The 18,118-nt window shown below is 41.0% G+C and overlaps 1 protein-coding gene across 5 annotated transcripts in view; it reads left to right on the forward strand.

The window, feature by feature from the left end:
* The window catches only part of LOC129710784 (syntaxin-1A), a 195,271-nt gene that overhangs the window by 89,826 nt on the left and 87,327 nt on the right, over window positions 1-18,118 (forward strand). For all 5 annotated transcript variants that reach the window (XM_055658026.1, XM_055658022.1, XM_055658024.1 and 2 more), the window contains exons 4-5: window positions 7,552-7,626; window positions 13,352-13,425. In XM_055658026.1, coding sequence (XP_055514001.1) covers window positions 7,552-7,626; window positions 13,352-13,425 — 149 coding nt within the window. The remainder of the gene's footprint in view (window positions 1-7,551; window positions 7,627-13,351; window positions 13,426-18,118) is intronic.

The raw sequence follows: 18,118 nt of genomic DNA on the forward strand, positions 1-18,118 counted from the left end.
ATTCCAGATGGTGCATTTCCATTATTATTCCCAGGTCTTGATCTGTGGCAGATGGGTCTGCCATTGCTTGATTCGGTTTTGTCAGTTTCACAAAGTAATGGAAGAGAGGGTCAAAGAGTAAAATTGATCATTGGGGAATGTGGCAAGTGGAGAGGATGGATTTGGAGAAAGGGGAGAAAACAGCAATTTTTTTAAAGAATATGTGACGAAGGAACATTGACCATGAGTGAAACAAGGCGTGGGGACCTTGGAAAAAACACTATCTTGTCACTGTGGTTCGAGGTAAAATGTAGATGGGACAGAATAATCTTCAATTAATTTATTATCTATCATTCCATTGATCATCTGGCCATCTCAATCTATTTGACCATTCGATTTTTTGAATTTTCTCCCTCAGTTGATCTCAGTTCTTTGATGATTTAATGACCAGATGTACTCTAAACTCCACCCGAGAAATAATTTTGTATGTTTCGATGAGGTCCCCACACATTCTTTAAACTCAAGAGAATATAGACCCTCTCTACCTAATCTCACCAAACATGAGAAATACATGAGAATTATTCGTAAGTAGCCTCAATGGGACAACCTTTATCCTTCCTTAGGGAAACCAGAAATGTGCATTACATTGCAGATGCGTTCTCACTAGGATTCTGCATAATTGGAGCAAGATAAATTCATTCTTGTACTCAAATCCTCTTGCTGTTTAATACCAATATACCATTTGTCTTCCTAATTACTTACTAAATACATGTTAACTTTCAGTGATTCATTAACAATGCCATCAGGTCCTTCTGTTACTCAGGAGGGGGAGGGGGACTAACTTCCTTTGTTTTTACTCATGCCGTTTGACATATGCCATTGAAGCCCAGATTAATTCTCCACCACATTTTCACTCCATAGTGTCCAACTGATTCATAGACTGGTATGAACCATGATTTTCTCCAGCTGAACATTGGAAAACCTTCATCTTTGTTCTGTGCCCCAGACTCTTTTAATTAAGCTCTGGTTTTGTTTCCCTAAACTGGCCTTATCCTAGCCAGTGCAACATCCTATTCCGCAGATTAGTCGAACAAGGTCTCACTATGCCTAAAATTAAAAATACTAGTCTCTTTTGCTTTTGTCTCTCCCAATGATGCCTGTCTTCCCTCAATCATGAAGCTAGTATGGATTTGGATTTTCAATTTTCATACTGCTGGGCTGTAAGCTTCCCGAGCGAAATGTGAGATGCTGTTCCTCCAATTTATGTTTAGCCTCACTCTGTCAAGGGAGGGGACCATGGACAGAAAGGTCAGTGTGGGAATGGGAAGGAGAATTAAAGTGTGTAGTAACCAGGAGATCATTTAGGTCCAGGCGAACTGAGCGAAGGTGTTCAGCGAAACGATCGCCAGTCTGCGATTAGTCTCGTCGATATATAAGAGTCCACATCTTGAAGAACGGATAGAGTAGATGAGGATGGAGGCTGTGCAAGTGAATCTCTGCCTAACCTGAAAGGTCTGTCGGGGTCCCTGGACAGAGTCGAGGGAGGAGGTATAGCGACAGTTGTTGAATCGCCTGCGGTTGCAGAGGAAGTTACCTGGGGAAGGGGTGGTTTTGATGGGAAGGGATGAGTTAACCAGGGAGTTATGGAGGGAACTGTCTCTGGGAAAGGCAGAGAGGGGTGGAGATGGGAAGAGGTGACCTGTGGTGGGATTCTGTTGGAGGTGGCAAAAATGTCGGAGGATTATGTGTTGTATGCGACAGCTGATGGGGTGAAAGGTAAAGGGCCTGTCCCACTTGACCGTCATTTGCACATCACGTAGATGGCGTGCGAAGATTTTGTACATCACAAAATCCTGCGATGCCGCGCACGGCCGCGCGTCTCTGCCTATTTCATCACGCACCATGCGCGCGTAATGTGCTAAATGATGTAGCGTAAATTACGCGCAAATGATGGCCGAGGGACAGCCCCTTAAGGACTAGGGGAAAGGGAGCCAGGACAGAGCTACGGGGTACCGATGCACGCCTTATCTATGATGGGGGAGGGGAACCCCCGTTCCCTAAAGAATGAGGACATCTCAGATGTCCTGGTATGGAATACCTTATCTTGGGCGCAGATGCGGCGTAGACGGAGGTATTGGTTGTAGGGGATAGAGTCTTTGCAGGAAGCAGGGTGGGAAGAAGTGTAGTCGAGATAGTGTGGTAGTCAGTGGGTTTGTAATAGATGTCAGTCGATAAATATGCGCACACTGCAGAGAACTGAATTGAAGACATTAGCAAAAAGAAATTCATTGTTGTAGTGTAGCAGTCTCTGAAGGTTAGTGACTCATGAAACATTGATAAGGCAGATGCAGAGAAGCTCTTTATTCAGGCTGGGGAGTCTAGACCTAGGCAGTCATAGGATACAGTTATTTAGGACAGATGATGGGAAATATTATTTGGAGGACTTTAAATCCTTTGAATTTTCTACTCAAGAAGGTTGTGTTTTCTCAGTTTAGTAAATTAAAAGCTGAAAACAGGGAGATAGGGAATCAGGAAATATGACTGAAACAGAAAAAAGCAGTGATCCAGACATGATCTTAAGGCAGAGCAGGATTGAGGGTCTTTTTGCTTTATTGTTCCTTCTTCCTGTTCTGTTTCTTGCAGCTATTGACGTGAACCAATCGCTGAAGCTAATGGTGTTTGGATTATTATCACAGGCCATTTCTCTATAGAACAAAATGCATTCTATGCTTCTGTCCTAAAGACCTTGGTTAAGCTTGGAGCGTGACCAGTTTTGGCCTCTTTACATGGTGGTAGAAATTGAAGTTTTGGAAACGGTGCACTGATGCATAAAGTTAGTTATGCTTCTGGAAAAGCTTAGTCACATACAGAGATTCAAGGGGCTGAATCTGTGCATATTAGAAAAGTATATAGACATGGCTGATTGGATGAAGGTATGTAGAGCAGCAAAGATCCTGAACTATATAATGTACTAATTTCTTCAGTTATATCACTCATGGAAAATCAGAAATCATTTTTTCCCCCTAATTATTCATTTTTCAGGATCCGGGATTCAATGACATGGTCAACATTACAAATTGCCCTCAAGAATATAGTGATAAGTTTTCTTCCAGAATCCTTGCAGTCAGTCCTTGAAGACTGAAAATGGTGAATTTATTAGGGGAACAAGGAAACGGCATATGAGTTGAACAGGTACTTTGGACCCGTCTGCACTAAGGAGGACACAAACAATCTTCTTGATATACTAGTGGCCAGAGGTTCTGGGGTGATGGAGGAACTGAAGGAAATCCACATTAGGCAGAAAATGGTGCTGGGTAGACTGATGGGACTGAAGGCTGATAAAACCCCAGGGCCTGATGGTCTGCATCCCTGGGTACTTAAGGAAGTGGCTCTAGAAATCGTGGACGCATTGGTGATAATTTTCCAATGTTCTATAGATTCAGGATCAGTTCCTGTGGATTGGAGGGTAGCTAATGTTATCCCACTTTTTAAGAAAGACAGGAGAGAGAAAACAGGGAAGTATAGACCAGTTAGCCTGACATCGGTGATGGGCAAGATGCTGGAGTCAATTATAAAAGGTGAAATAGCGGCACATTTAGATAGCAGTAACAGGATCGGTCCGAGTCAACATGGATTTACGAAGGGGAAATCATGCTTGACTAATCTACTGGAATTTTTTGAGGATGTATCTAGGATAATGGTCATTGCCTGGTATTCATTTGTTGTACAAATGTAACTTGCCACTCATCAGCCTGACCTAAATGGAGTGTAGATCATGTGCATGTAGAACTGCTTCATTTGCTGCAGAGTCATAAATGGAATGATGCCAATTATAAGACAACCACTTTTGATCTCATGATGGAAGGTTATTAATGGAGTAGCTGGCCTGGGCTGGAAGAATTGACCTCAAATAACCACACCCAGTTTCCTTTCTGCAAGATATGACTCCAGTCATTTCTACCATTGCAAAAGTAGAAATAGATTGTTAGTTGCAATAGTTTGCCGATCATCCAGTGAATGATCATTTGATATATTCAATCAAGAGAGCTGGATCTCTTTCACACTGACTTGGATTATCTTGGACGGTAAATACAACTCTTGGCTGTGTGATTTCCAGGACTATCTTCAATCTATCTTCAACGTTTTTTTTTAATTGCACTAGTCTGCCAGGAGATTTACCATTTTCATCCCACCCAGTATATACTAGGTCTCCTGGTGGAAAGACAATACACAATAGGTGCAGGAGTAGGCCAAAGCACTAGAGTTCTTTTCCTGATCTCTTCTGTCTTCCAAATCCTGCTTTTACATTGAAACATGTGAAATCTTGAAAATTAAACGGAACTATTAGTTTTCCTTCTAAATATTCTCCTTCTCACGCTCAGCTTCCATTTAGTCTGAAGGTCCTTGTTGTATTCATTGTGTTCACTGAAATTCCATTAAATAGCAATTACAAAATTTTGAGATTTTAAAAATCAAGTCTGCAATTTATCCCGTCAGATAAAGCATAAAAATAATTTTAATTTGACACCTAATTCACTTTCATATCTTCAGTATTAAAACAGTTATGGCCATTTTCATACTCTGAAATTAGCATCTTGTTCCCTATTGCTTTTCCATTGACTTAACTCAAAAGCTGTGATCGAGGACAATCAAAAGCCCATAACTTTCTTAAAAATTAAGAGAACTGAATGAAATTTTCAGTTATTATAGATTGAAGCATTCTGAATCAAATATGAAACAATTTTACTTGGATGACCTGAAATTTAAGCATATAATTAGTTAGTTACTTAATTGTAGCTAATTACAAAATTCAATTACTAGATCTAAACATCTATCCATTTCTTAAGAAAAGGTTAACATTTTTTAATATCCTCAGTGTCCAAATAACATTCACACAAGAATTCACAATATAACATGATTTTTAAATCTCATTGTCATGAATTTATAGGCCAAATGGAAGGAATTTAATGTTTAATTCCCGTAAATTAATGGGCATTTAAATCATGTTGCGAGTGGGTTTTTGAGGAACGCGATTGATTGGAACATTGCGGTTGCTGTGAATTTGAACCCCATATCGATGGCAGGAAAAACACTGCCGGTTCGTATGGGGTCAAAATCACATTTTCGCCAATTAAATTTGGGTTAAAGTCATCCTAAGAAGCAAGTTCATATGTAAAATAGACGACTTACATTATGTTTTGTCCCCTACTTGAGATCCGTCCCGTTGTAGGCGTTGAGGGTGTTAGAAGTAGCTTTTTATTTTACGATTAAATCCGGCGATTTTTTTTAAACTTCCGAGAACGGAAGTCCGGTCGATTGTTCTGCAGCAGCTGGCAGCCCGAGGAAGTTCACCTCCGACAGGCAGGAGAAAACAGCATTTTAAACCCCCCCATTCAAAGGCACCAAAGTTGCGCACACGGCCAGTGGCAGAACTGCAACGCCGCTGAAGGTAGGTATTGTAACATCGCTACATCAAGCCTGTGCTCTTGTAGAATATGCGGTAAGGTTTGTGTAACACTACATTTTGATGTTCATCACTATTTAATGGGAGGAAACCTAGAACTGGTGTTCAAGCTACATATGTACGAAAGGCCAATATACCACAAACTGCCTGTGGGTGAATTACGATCTGGAATCTAATTGCGAGGTCTTGTGGTCTAATTGTGGTCTGAGCTTGCAGCTTGTTTTTTTTTTTCAATATGTTGTGCTGACTCTTTTTTGGTTTTGGCCGGTTATACACAACCTGGTTAGTACGGTAAGATTCTCTTCATTTTCAGGACCTAGACAAGATCAGAATTTATTGTTCCATCTCTATTTGTCCTTAAACTAGCGATGAACCACTGATTTGAACGACTGCATTATTGCTGGTGAAGGTTTTCTCACCGTGGTGTTGGGTAGGGATTTCCATGATCTAGAGTCAGCAATGATGAAGCCAATATATTTCCACATCAGATGGTTTGTGACTTGGATGGGAACCTGCGGTTGATGGTGTGCCATGCCTTTGTCTTTGTGGACTGCGGGTGCTGATGCTTGGAAGGTCATAAATTCACAAGTTATATGAGTAGAACTAGGCCATTCGGCCCATCGAGTCTACTCCACCATTCAATCATGGCTGATTTTTGCCTCCTAATCCCGTTTTCCTGCCTTCTCTCCATAATCCTTGACACCCATTTTAATCAAGAATTTGCCTATCTCTGCCTTAAAAATATCCACTGACTTGGCCTCCACAGTCCACTGTAGCAATGAATTCCACAGATTAACCACCCTCTGACTAAAGAAGTCCCTCCTCACCTCCTTTCTAAAAGAGTGGCCTTTAATTCTGAGGCTATGACTTCTGGTCCTCGACTCTCCCACCAGTAGAAACATCCTTTTCACTCTATCTAAGCCTCTCTTTATTTTGTAAGTTTCAATGCTCTCCCCCCTCAACATGCCCCCCTCAGTCATGATGGACTGTCCTGAATGTATAACTGCAGTACGGCTTGTAAATGGTTCACACTGCAGCCATTGTGTGCTGGTAGTGGAGGAAATGAATGTTTATGGTGCCTGAAAGCGTGCAGCTCAAATAGGTTGTTTTGTCTTGGATGCTGTTGAACTAATTGAGAGTTGTTGGCATTGCACTCATCCAGGCAAGTATTCCAATGCGCTTCTGACCTGTGCCTTGTAGGTGAGGAACGGGTTTAAGGTACCAGGAAGTGAGTTACTTCTCATAGAATAGTTGGTTTAGTTTACTTTATGGGCACAGCATGGAAACAGGCCGTTCGGCCTACCGAGTCCACCCCAACCATCGATCACCCGTTCACACACTAGTTCTATGTTATCCCACTTTCTCATCCACTCCCTACACACTTGGGGTAATTTACAGAGGGCCAATTAACCTACAAACCAGCACGTCTTTGGGATCTGGGAGGAAACCCATGCGTTCACAGGACGAACGTGCAAACCACACAGGCAGAAAGCACCCGTGATCAGGATCAAACCCAGGTCGCTGGCGCTGGGAGGCAACGGCTCTATCAGCTGTGCCACCTGTGTAGGTCTGTAACATATTCCTGAAAGCACAGTATTTACACGGCCAGTAGGGTTAACCTTCTGGTCGACGGATATTGACGATGGGTTCTTGCCGATGATAAGTGGTTGGACGCTATTTTGTCAGAAATGGTTATTGTCTGACATTTCAGTGGCACAGATGTTTGTTTTCACTTCTACGCCAATGCCTAAAGATTCTCTAGGCCTTGCTGCATGCAGGCATGGGCTGCTTCATTTGCTAAGCATTTATTATAATATCTCCAAAATAAAATGTTCAGCTGGATACCGATAATCTAAGCTCTTATCATTCTAAAGATTCAGCATAACTTTCTTAATTGAATATTCCATGTGTTTATTGGAATATAATCTGCTGATTTTCAGAAAAGCACATGCAGTTTTATTTGATGGAACGGTTTTTTACAAAGTTAATTGTCCTGACAATTCATTATCCATTACAGTGTATCTGTAATCTTAAAATGCCTTGGTTAATTGCCGCTCACTACATTCTCCAGCACTCTTTTATCTTTTTTTAAATGTCCTGTCTTTCAGAAACAAAGGAGGAATTAGAAGAACTGATGACGGATATTAAGAAGACAGCAAATAAGGTCCGCTCCAAGTTAAAGAGTAAGTATGTGATTTTTAGCAGCCATCTGCATCAAAACCTGTTAAATTATTTATTGTTCAATACTTCAGATTTTTGTGCCATGGAGAGATACAGCACAAAAACAGACTCTGGGTCCATTGAGTCCATGCAAACCACAAGTGGAGGGGGAATTTACAGAGGGATATAGAGAAATGGCGAAGGGGAGGAGTTGAGGCCAGCAAAAATCAGCCATTATGATATTAAATGGCACAACAGGCTTGAAAGTCTTGACAGCTTACTCCTATTCCTATTTTGTGTTCTTGTGATGGCTGTTGTGCAGACTGCAGCTAAGAAATCACTTATAATATTCCACTACCCCAATGGACCATGACGCAGTGAAAGGCCAGCTGGCAATCGAAAACAAATCAGAAGATGTCACTTCCCAGAATCAGCTCTGTAAACTGAGCCTCCCATAGAAAACCCTTATGTCCTTGTCATTAACATTTTGTGCAAATGGAAGATCTAGCCTAAACCTCTCCTAATCCTTCTCTTTTATTTCTTTAATATACTATCCTCTACATTCAGTTTGATTCCATTTAGCATTTTTCAAAAGCTGCCTTTTTCTTGTGTTTTAATATTTTTTATATATCATTGAAGAATCCCACACATAGAATGCCATTTGTTTTCTTTCCTTCTAATGTAAAGGAATGATGAGTGTCTCATTGCTTGGCAGGGCAATTGAAATCAAATCCATTTTAGCCGGATCCTTTCCAGCTCACTGCAATTAGTCTTTCCCCAGTGGAGGATTATTTTTATTTTATTGTTCTGCTTCTCGTTTTTTATTCAGCTCTGCATTGTCATTACTAATCCAAATGCTCCTCCACTGAACCATGATCCATATATTTAAGTTCATTTTCTTAAAACTGGATCGAATTGGTTCCCGTCTTGTTGGGCCAGAATTAGCCTGAAGGGCCTGTCCCACTTAGGTGACTTTTTAGGCGAGTGCGGGAGACTCTGCGCTCACCACATGTTCACTGGTGGTCTCTGGTGAGTCTCCTTCATCGTCGCGAGGAGTTCCCGCAATCTGGGAACTAGTCGCGGCCTCAGTATGGTCGCAGCAAATTTTTCAACATGTTTCAACATGCGACCAAAAATTGGAGAAAATCGATAATCCTGTAGTCGTAGGTGCAGTTGTAGTGGGGTCGCCATGTAGTAATACGTAGTCGAGGTAGTCGTAGGTAGTTTTAGTTAATCGCCTTTGCTGACTGGTCATTTTCATTGGTTCATTGGGGAAAGCAAACGTAAGCAAGACTTTTCAGAACCAAGGAAAACCGACCGGTAATGTTAAATGCCCGCTGAACTTCACAGCTGTGTATCTCTGGCTTATTAAAAGTTGTCTGGCTTCTTAAAAGTGTCTCCACTCCTTCTCCCCCCTTCTCCCCTCTTTTAAAGGACTTACCGTACACTATGCTTGCCGTCTTAACCTCCCTGTTCATCGCAGTGTGTGTCAGTATCACCTTGGTTTTGCACCATGTGAATTTCAGACAGCGCTACCCACGCTTTCACTAGCACCCGCCTTTGCGATGTGTTTGGTTGTGTGTGTGTGCGTATGTTCCACTCTGACAGTCACGTTCCTCATCCCGGTTTTTCAGGCGAGTGCCACGAACTTGACATTGGCCGGCAGTCCGCTAAAAAATCGCCTAAGTGGGACAGGCCCTTGACTCCAATAGTTCTGAAGAACTTACCCCACTTTGCCTGCAATACTATCCTACACCTCGATGATGACTGACTGGAAGAAACAAATATCATTCAGAATAAAAAAGATCCATCAAGATGTTTAAAGTTTAATAAGCCAGGATTAAAGTACATGTGTGTAAGCTTGTATCAGCATCATAGAAACATAGAAACGTAGAAAATAGGTGCAGGAGTAGGCCATTCGGCCCTTCGAGCCAGCACCGCCATTCAATATGATCATGGCTGATCATCCAACTCAGTGTCCCATCCCTGCCTTCTCTCCACACCCCCTGATCCCTTTAGCCACAAGGGCCACATCTAACTCCCTCTTAAATATAGCCAATGAACTGGCCTCAACTATCTTCTGTGGTAGAGAATTCCACAGATTCACCACTCTCTGTGTAAAAAATGATTTTCTCATCTCGGTCCTAAAAGACTTCCCTCTTATCATTAATGTCATTATCTTAATGAAATGTTCCTGTAAATTTGTCCTCTTCCCTATCCTCCCCTCTGGTTACAACCCTCAGCTTATAATTCTTGGAAAGTGGTTTTACAATTCCTAATATTGCAACAGTATCAAAATAACATGTGACAAAGCCTCCAAATCCTCGGTCATATCCATTTCACTCTCTTTATTTTGGATGTGCACTACAAACCTTAGTCTGAATTGAATTTCTCCCTTATCTGATTTCTTCGATTTCTGGTCCCCTCGATATATTTTATCGTCTCACTAACACTTCTTTCTGGTTCATTTTCTGGGTGCATTCTTTCATGTTTGTGCATTGTACTGAATTTTATTTGTTGAGTTCTCGGCACACTCCGAAATATGTGCTGTTTCTCGCGATGATTCAATGATGGTTCAAAGCGTGGACTTTCGAATGAACAGAGATGTTATTAATTGCTTGTCTGGTTGGTTGCATTTTGTGGGATAAAGGTTGGGAGGTGTAGAATTTGAGAGCCACAAAGTTGTGACGAACCTTTAGAAAACATTAATTTTCTTACAATTGGACCACTGTATCCACTGCAGAGTACCATAGTTTTACAAAGATGTACAAAAAAAATAGATGGCGAGAAACTGTTGAAGAACCAGGGGACGTAGAATGAATGGCAATGGAAGTGAGGGAACATAAGGGGAAAAGCATTCATTCAGCAAGTTGTTATGGTCCAAATAAGCACTGTGAGGAGTAGTACTAGGGTAGGTTCAAAAAGGAGCAGGATGTGTTTCTGAAAAGAAAGATTTTATTAACTATAGAGAGAGGGAAAGGTGTGTCAGACTAGCTGGATTACAGATGGATAGAGCCACAGTGGATGGTCGACCAAGTTAATGAACCGAACTGGCTGAAGAAGGGTCCCTACCCAAAATGTCACCTTTCCGTGTTCTCTAGAGATGCTGCCTGACCCGTTGAGTTACTACAGCACTTTGTGTCATTTAATGATAGGCCAAATTGCTCATCTTCCATTCCGAAATGATTATGTGATTTAATATGGCCTTACGACACAAACTCTTCAATAAAGATGCTTAGGGGGGCACAGTGGTGCAGTGGTAGAGCTCTTGTCTCACAGCACCAGAGACCCAAGTTAGCTCCTGACTACAGGTGTGTGGTGTTTGCACGTTCTCCATGTGACTGCGTAGATTTTTTCTGGGTACTCCAGTTTCCTCCCACCTTGTTCGGCATGGACTCAATGGGCCAAAGGGCCTGTTTCCACACAGTATCTCTAAAACTAAAACTAAATGCTTGTGCTGCATTATCCTGGCATTCTTGACGGTAAAGCAGTGGCCAGAAACACGCCCCATATTTCTGTGGTAGGCCAACATTTTCTGTTGAGTCTGCTCATGCCTGGTTTAGCCAAACTTAAATTATTGTTTAATCTTTGCAACAGGGTGGTGGTTAAAGTTAGATTGTTTAAAGGGCACAAAAGCCTCGATTATACTGCTCGAAGATGATTCATTGTTCCAACTCTGACATGACAAGGATGGAAGCAATAACATTCAATTTCTATACAAAGTGATTTAATGAAGCCAGCAGAGGCTAGAGTGCACATCCCATGCATTGCAAGGAACAGACAGGAATTGAAAAATGAATTGAATTAAGCATCTTTTCTATTAAGTTAAACGACAGTTTGTTAAAAAAATATTAAAATTAAATCATGCTTCTTTGCATGATTTAAATGTCTCCATGAAATTCCTATCTTTCTGATTCTAATTATGTGGTAAAAAAAAATGGTTGATAAATATTCAGGTACCAAATTAAATGGTACTTAAAATATAATTTTATTCAAAATGAAAATCAATTTTGTGACTGAGTTCCTTTGAGGTCTGCGTTCTGGATTTCTCAATCTATCATTTGAAAGGGTTTGTGCTGAGCTTAGATCTGCAAGGATGTGAGTGCATCGTTTCAACAGTTATTCCGTTATATATGTCTCTGGTTTACTAAAGCATTGCTCGACAGCCCATTATACAGTCGTCTGGTGCAATAGTCCACCAGACTTATTCCTGTAATTGGTTTTAAGCTATTGGCTAATGGAATGAAAGCCCCTCCCTCGCTCACCGCAGTTACAATGGAGAAGTATGAGCAGACGCCATGGAGGAATATAATTGGAAATGCAAGATTTTGAGGAGGGATATTGTGACACAGATTTATGGGCTGCGGTATGAAGGGAGAAATGGCTCTGCCAGAAGCAGCAGAATACGGGGGGTGGAAGGGGATCTGTAATCTGCCGTGTAATCGTACAACTGTAAAGAATCAGGATTAAGACTGGTGAAAGTGCAGAGATCTCCTAAAGCAGCTCTGAGGAGGACATGGGGGTTAGATTTACTACAGCTTAGGGGTGCATGGGTGGAGAGGCAAGGACTCCTCCCAAGATCAACTAATAAGGGCGCATGCACATGTATTTTCCCCCGTAACAGTTAAGATACACATATCCACCCATCCCTTCCAAAGACAACAGAATTACATTTCTGCGCATGCCTGTTCCTAGTAGAAAGCTGGAGGTTAAGTGGAAATGGTAAGCTTTAGATTATTTACATCTGAATTTTCAGTGAATCTTGCCTTTGTTTTAGTCCTGCAACCCTAATTTGATCTTAGTCGTTTATCTGGCAGGACCCTTGAATTGTTGAATCTGGTCAGAAATTAGAGTACTTTTCTTTCCTAATCATGAGTTTCAGCACGATTACACCACTGCTGAACCTTCTCTCTGTGTTGCTCACCCTGGCACCCTGACCTTGAATATCACAGTGATGTATTACCTTGGATATCTTCAGTCTTTGGCAGAGTCTGATACTCAGCATTTATAAATCGCCTCTCATCTGATCTTTGTTAGAACTACACTCATAGCTCACGATTTAGCTCTTTAGTTCAAGGTTCTCCCCATGCTCCCTCACACAGTCTCCGTCAACTCTCGATTATTTCATTCTATGTTCAATAATTTCCTGTAGATCTCTTGTTTTCTTGTTACTTCTCCACATGAGATGACTGAACCATCAATTTTCGATCTCTTTCATGGCCTTTAAATCAAATAAAGTATTCTGTTATGGAGTGGTAATGGAGTCTGAAACGAGTCGGGTTCTGACCCGCATTGTTGCTTATCTATGTCCTCCAGAGATTCTGCCTGACCTGCTGAGTTACTCCAGCACTTTGTGGGGGTTTTTGTAAATCAGCATCCGCAATTCTTTGTGATTCTCTTCTTTTATCAACGTCCTTCATAACCTTTTCTAACACTTCTCACCCCTTATCAAATACAAATGCAGGTCCCATTGATGGCGGTAGTCATTGTAATTGCACATGCACAAAACATATTGTACAATATTCTGATAAATCAACCTGAATATTTGTGTACCTATATTGTACTAAAGATGATTAGATAATTGTACAATGAATATATTTCTTCTATCTCGGCTGGCCATGGGTGAACAATGAATAAAATGTCTGGTATAATATACAGTAACACATTCTGGCCAGCAGCAATTATTCGGCTGTTTTATAAATATATCTTTTGTACGAGATATCTAGTCTTTCCATTTTATTTCCTCAGGTATTGAACAAAGCATAGAGCAAGAGGAGGGACAGAACAGATCCTCGGCTGACTTGAGAATACGCAAGACACAGGTCAGTGACTTCAAACTGTATGTATTTCTAATGAATTCTATACTGCAAAGACCAACCTGAATGTTTGACAGCGGTGCATAGTTTGTACAAAGGATATACTCAAGATCTGATGTAACTTTTAGCCATAAAATCAATTACAAGCTTATTACAACCTTACCATTTATTAAGTATTTTTATAGGTATGTTATGACAGGATTGCTGACTGCACTTTATAAGGGGTCAACGTTAATGGTATTCAATAATCACTCATTGACATTGGCATTTCTAATTTCCATTGTGCCATTCTTTGCCCCGATAACAATGGTGCCAATCCTATGCCCATGACACAGAGTCATCAACCACCCATTTACATGAACCCCAATTTTATTCTCCCACGTTCATATATCAATCCACCCCAAATTCTACCACTCAATTGTACACTAAGAGTCAGTTAATCAACCAACCTGCATGTCTTGAGATGTGGGAGGAAACCTGAGCATCTGGAGGAAACCTGCATAGTCACAGAGAACATGCAAACTCCACATTGACAGCACTGCAGGTTGGAATTCATTCTGGGACTGTGAGGTAGCATGGTTTATGCCATACTATTTCCTCCCATCAGCATCCAGGCTGATATTCTGCCTCTTTCCACCACTTGTTAGTTTAGTTTATTGCCAGGTGTACCAAAGTACAGTGAAAAGCTTTTGTTGCGTGCCAACCAGTCAGCGGAAAGACAATACATGATTGCAATCGAGCTATCCACAGGGTACAAATCCATGATAAAGGGAAAAACGTGAATAACGTTTAGTGCAAGATAAAGCCAGTAAAGTCCGATCAAAGATAGACTGAGGGTCTCCAATGAGGTAGATCCCGGGAGTTGGAAATTGAACAGATCAGAGAGGAGATTAAGAAGATCATAGTTAATGGAAGAAATGTTGCTGTAGGAGTAGAGCTTTAACAGAGTGGAGTGATTGTAATGTGTGATTGCAGATCCATGTCTGTGACTAACACACAAAGAGTCACCTGGATTGGGCACCATCTTGGATCCCTTGTACCGGCATCCTTCACTTTCTGTCAATAATGATGGAATATTTTACCCTCCTCTCACAACAAAGTTCCTCTCCCCACAAATGCCCACAATGCATCCTATCCTCTAGCACTATTCACAAGCCATGCTGGCCCGCTACTGACCTGCCATTCTTAATGCTATTCCACTTTCTTCTCTCACCAATCATACTAACATTCTGTTTCCTTTCCCATTGTTGATATTGGCACTCTTTGCTGCTGGGCCTCTGCCCACCCCTTTGCCACAACTCATAATTGGCACCGATTCTACAATTCTGATAGGATTCAAGTGCTCCACATGCTGTGGGTGATGATAAACAATGGCAAAAGTAGAGCCACGTTCAATCTCCAGAACAGAGACGGCGTAAAGTCAGAGCCACGATGGGAGGTGAGGGCTGGAATGGGAAACAGCACTGATTTCGTTTTGCTAATGTTCTTAATTGATATGCTGACACCAATAAAAGATGGCAATGAAAGATGCTGCTTGTTGTTTAAAATTCGACTGTTCACATTGTTCTACAGAAGCTGTGGTGGGCACCTTTTTCAATCTTATGTACATTCATTCTTGGGTCATTCTTGAGATTAGCTGTAAAAAATATGTTCATCTTTATAAACAATTAATTTTAAACTGCTCGGATTTATCTTCAAATATCAACATTTTCTTACTTAAGATTAGCCTGTCTAAACTATGATGACTTCACCCTTGTTTTGAAAACGGTATAGAATATTAAGGTCTACTTACTAAAAACCTGTATCAATAAGTGAGTGAGTAAGGTAAAGGATTATAATCCAAGAAGCAGGATAACAAGAGACTCTTTTAACTAAAGGTCAAAGAAATTGAAAGAAAAATTATTGTGTCCTTTGGCACTTGTTAACATTCACCAGCTTAAAAGAAGGCTCTTAGCTCAGTGAGCATAATATTGGGGTGTGTAGGAAGGAACTGCAGATGCAGGTTTAAACCGAAGATAGACACAAAATGCTCCTACCCTATCGAATTTTGCCCCATATGAGGCCACGATGCAAGGACATTGAGAAGCTTTCTGGCAACACTGCCCCATCCCCCACATGGGGGAGGAATCTCGATAGTTAAAGAGGCTGAGTAAATACTGAACAAATATATCTCAGAATGAACATCATCAGCAGCAGAAAAGTTACTTAGTTTGTGAGATAAAAGAATAGCAACATAACAGACATTCCTGCTTTCACAGCTTCTAAAAATATCAAAATGGAGCAAGATTAAAACCAAATAAATTAATGCAGCCATCAAATCTGTATACTTTATTCACCAGCGTAAGGCTCACAAACTATGACTATACCCCATTGTTTATTCAGGGTAAGGGTTACTCACTGGGCAATTGTACAGAGTCGCTGTTTATTTAACAGGGTTAAGGTTCAACTGCATTCTGCTGTTGTTGAGTATTACATTACATTTAACTCCGCACAATGATACTCAACTTTCAATCTAAACTAGTGCCTCCCTTCCTTCATTATTAATGTGAGCCTCATCATATTGGCCAGAGTGCCTGAAGTGGTGTTTAAAGCTTGTTTAAATATTTAACTAAAACGTCATCATTTTCATGTCTTACCCAGTATTTAAAGCTGAAATTGCGAATCATTGTTAATTCCGTTGCGGTAATGCGTGAATAAGTAAATGTAGTAAATTCGGCAACAAGGGCTTAAAGAAAACATTTGGAATGGGAACACTGTCAGATGGCAGCTGCCACTTCCACAGCTTCAGACCCTCTGATGGTGCAATGGGATTTACTTCAACAGGAGTTGATTGCATTTTTACATGACACAAACATCAACAATCACCCAGTGTCCAGGGAAAGTCGGCACAGCGCAGCAGTTACAAAGTCAATCTGCTGCCCTCTGCAGTGTAAGCAGAGTTCAGTTACCCTATCCTGAACAGCCAAAGAATCTATAGTTGCCAGCCATTTCACATCCAAACTGCATCGTGTATTCTCAAAGAAATGGCTGCGGCTTGTGATGCTGTGTCTGATAGCATTTTGATTTTCACTGCAAGCATTTTATAAATAAACCATCAGAGTGTGTTGCAATGGAGTGGAGTAATTTACAAGCAGCACAACAGAACTAGCCTCAGATGTACTGTTTTCTGGCTACATTTATTTTGGATCCCTGTGCTCTGAGTCCAATTATACCCGAAAATCTTTAGAAAATGTTCTTAAAATGTAAATATTTGTTCTCGCTGTTGTTTGCATTATTCAGCAACATTATTTCCTCAGCACTGCAATACCCAGTGAGAGCATTTGCAACCCAATGGTAATGTGTGTAAACTACGTAAAATGAGGGCAACAGCACTTGTGATCGCAACACATATTTTTCATCTCTCAGGTGTTGGAGCTCCATGATGTTTGTCAGTGTAGATATTTTGGTGACTGGACTTGCAGTGGATGGAGGGTTGATTCCCACTGACATCTGTATAAACGGATTAAATACTAATCAGAGAGTTCTTTGTTTCTCGCCCGTCCACCTCGGCCCGTCTCGACCTCAAGGCTCCATCCTTGGCCTGACTCCGTTCGAGGCTCCGACCCGACCATGTAATGTGCCAAAGACCTTGCATTTTGTTATTGTCCAAGGGGAAGGGAATTACTCTGAGAAATAGCATCCAACATTGACAAGGAAGCCGATACACACTGGGGAATGGATTCTGACTAATCCATAGTGATCCATTGCCGGGCGTAACCCCCAGACTGCAGACATTTTCTGCATTGTGCGATCCAGAGGCCACTTGATTACATCATGAAAGCTACTGTGTTACAGTCGTAAATCAAACTATGGTGATTGTTAAAATGCAATTTCTCTTTGTTTGCCATTTATTTGCCTTGTGGTTGCACTTTTGCTGTCATCTGTTTGTAAAGATAGAATCCCAAATTCTTAAGGTCTTTTCAGAATCCTTCAATAGTATTGTAGATGTCGCTGTTTAATTGACCTGCACAAGCCATACAATTGATGGATATCCACAAACATGACTCACTTTCACAATTGAGTGTGCAACAAGCAGAGAAAGCACAGAATATATTGATTCAGGGAGTTGCATTGTACTGGTTAGGGATTCAGCAGTCGATTATATAGCAAGCAATGCCTCAGAATCTTGCAGGCAATGCTTTGCCATAGCAACGCTGCCTCAGTACCATTAACAATTTAAAGCTAGTGTCAACATCCCTTGTAAACTTTCAATTTAGGTTTAGGATTCATTCTTGGAGAAAAAATAGATAATTTAGCTTGGCATGTAAAGAAACATTGCTGTCATCTGAAGTGCAGAGAGTAGCATAATGCTGGTGTCAGGCATGTCTTCAAAGCCCTGTGGATGTAACCGTTGACATATTTGATGCCCAATGATGTTTATCGAATCCAGTAAGACAGATTTCGAGAAAAATGAGTGACCTCTTTATTGCAGTGTTGGTGGAATGGAATATTCCAGGATCGCTTTTCAAGAATTTTTGGGATGAAGATGAGGTGGGAGTGTGGCATTCAGGTGGTGGGGTGAGTGTTTAGTAGAATGGTGAAAATGCAGAATGAGAGAGCTCTGATGGGCAAGGAAGAAATGTAGTGTCGGAGATACTTCCTGAATACTATTTGGGGGGGAAATGAAACAAAGATAACATGAGAATTTTAATCCTGATCT

Source organism: Leucoraja erinacea, chromosome 28 (assembly GCF_028641065.1).
Source record: "Leucoraja erinacea ecotype New England chromosome 28, Leri_hhj_1, whole genome shotgun sequence".
NCBI classification, from domain to species: domain Eukaryota; kingdom Metazoa; phylum Chordata; class Chondrichthyes; order Rajiformes; family Rajidae; genus Leucoraja; species Leucoraja erinaceus.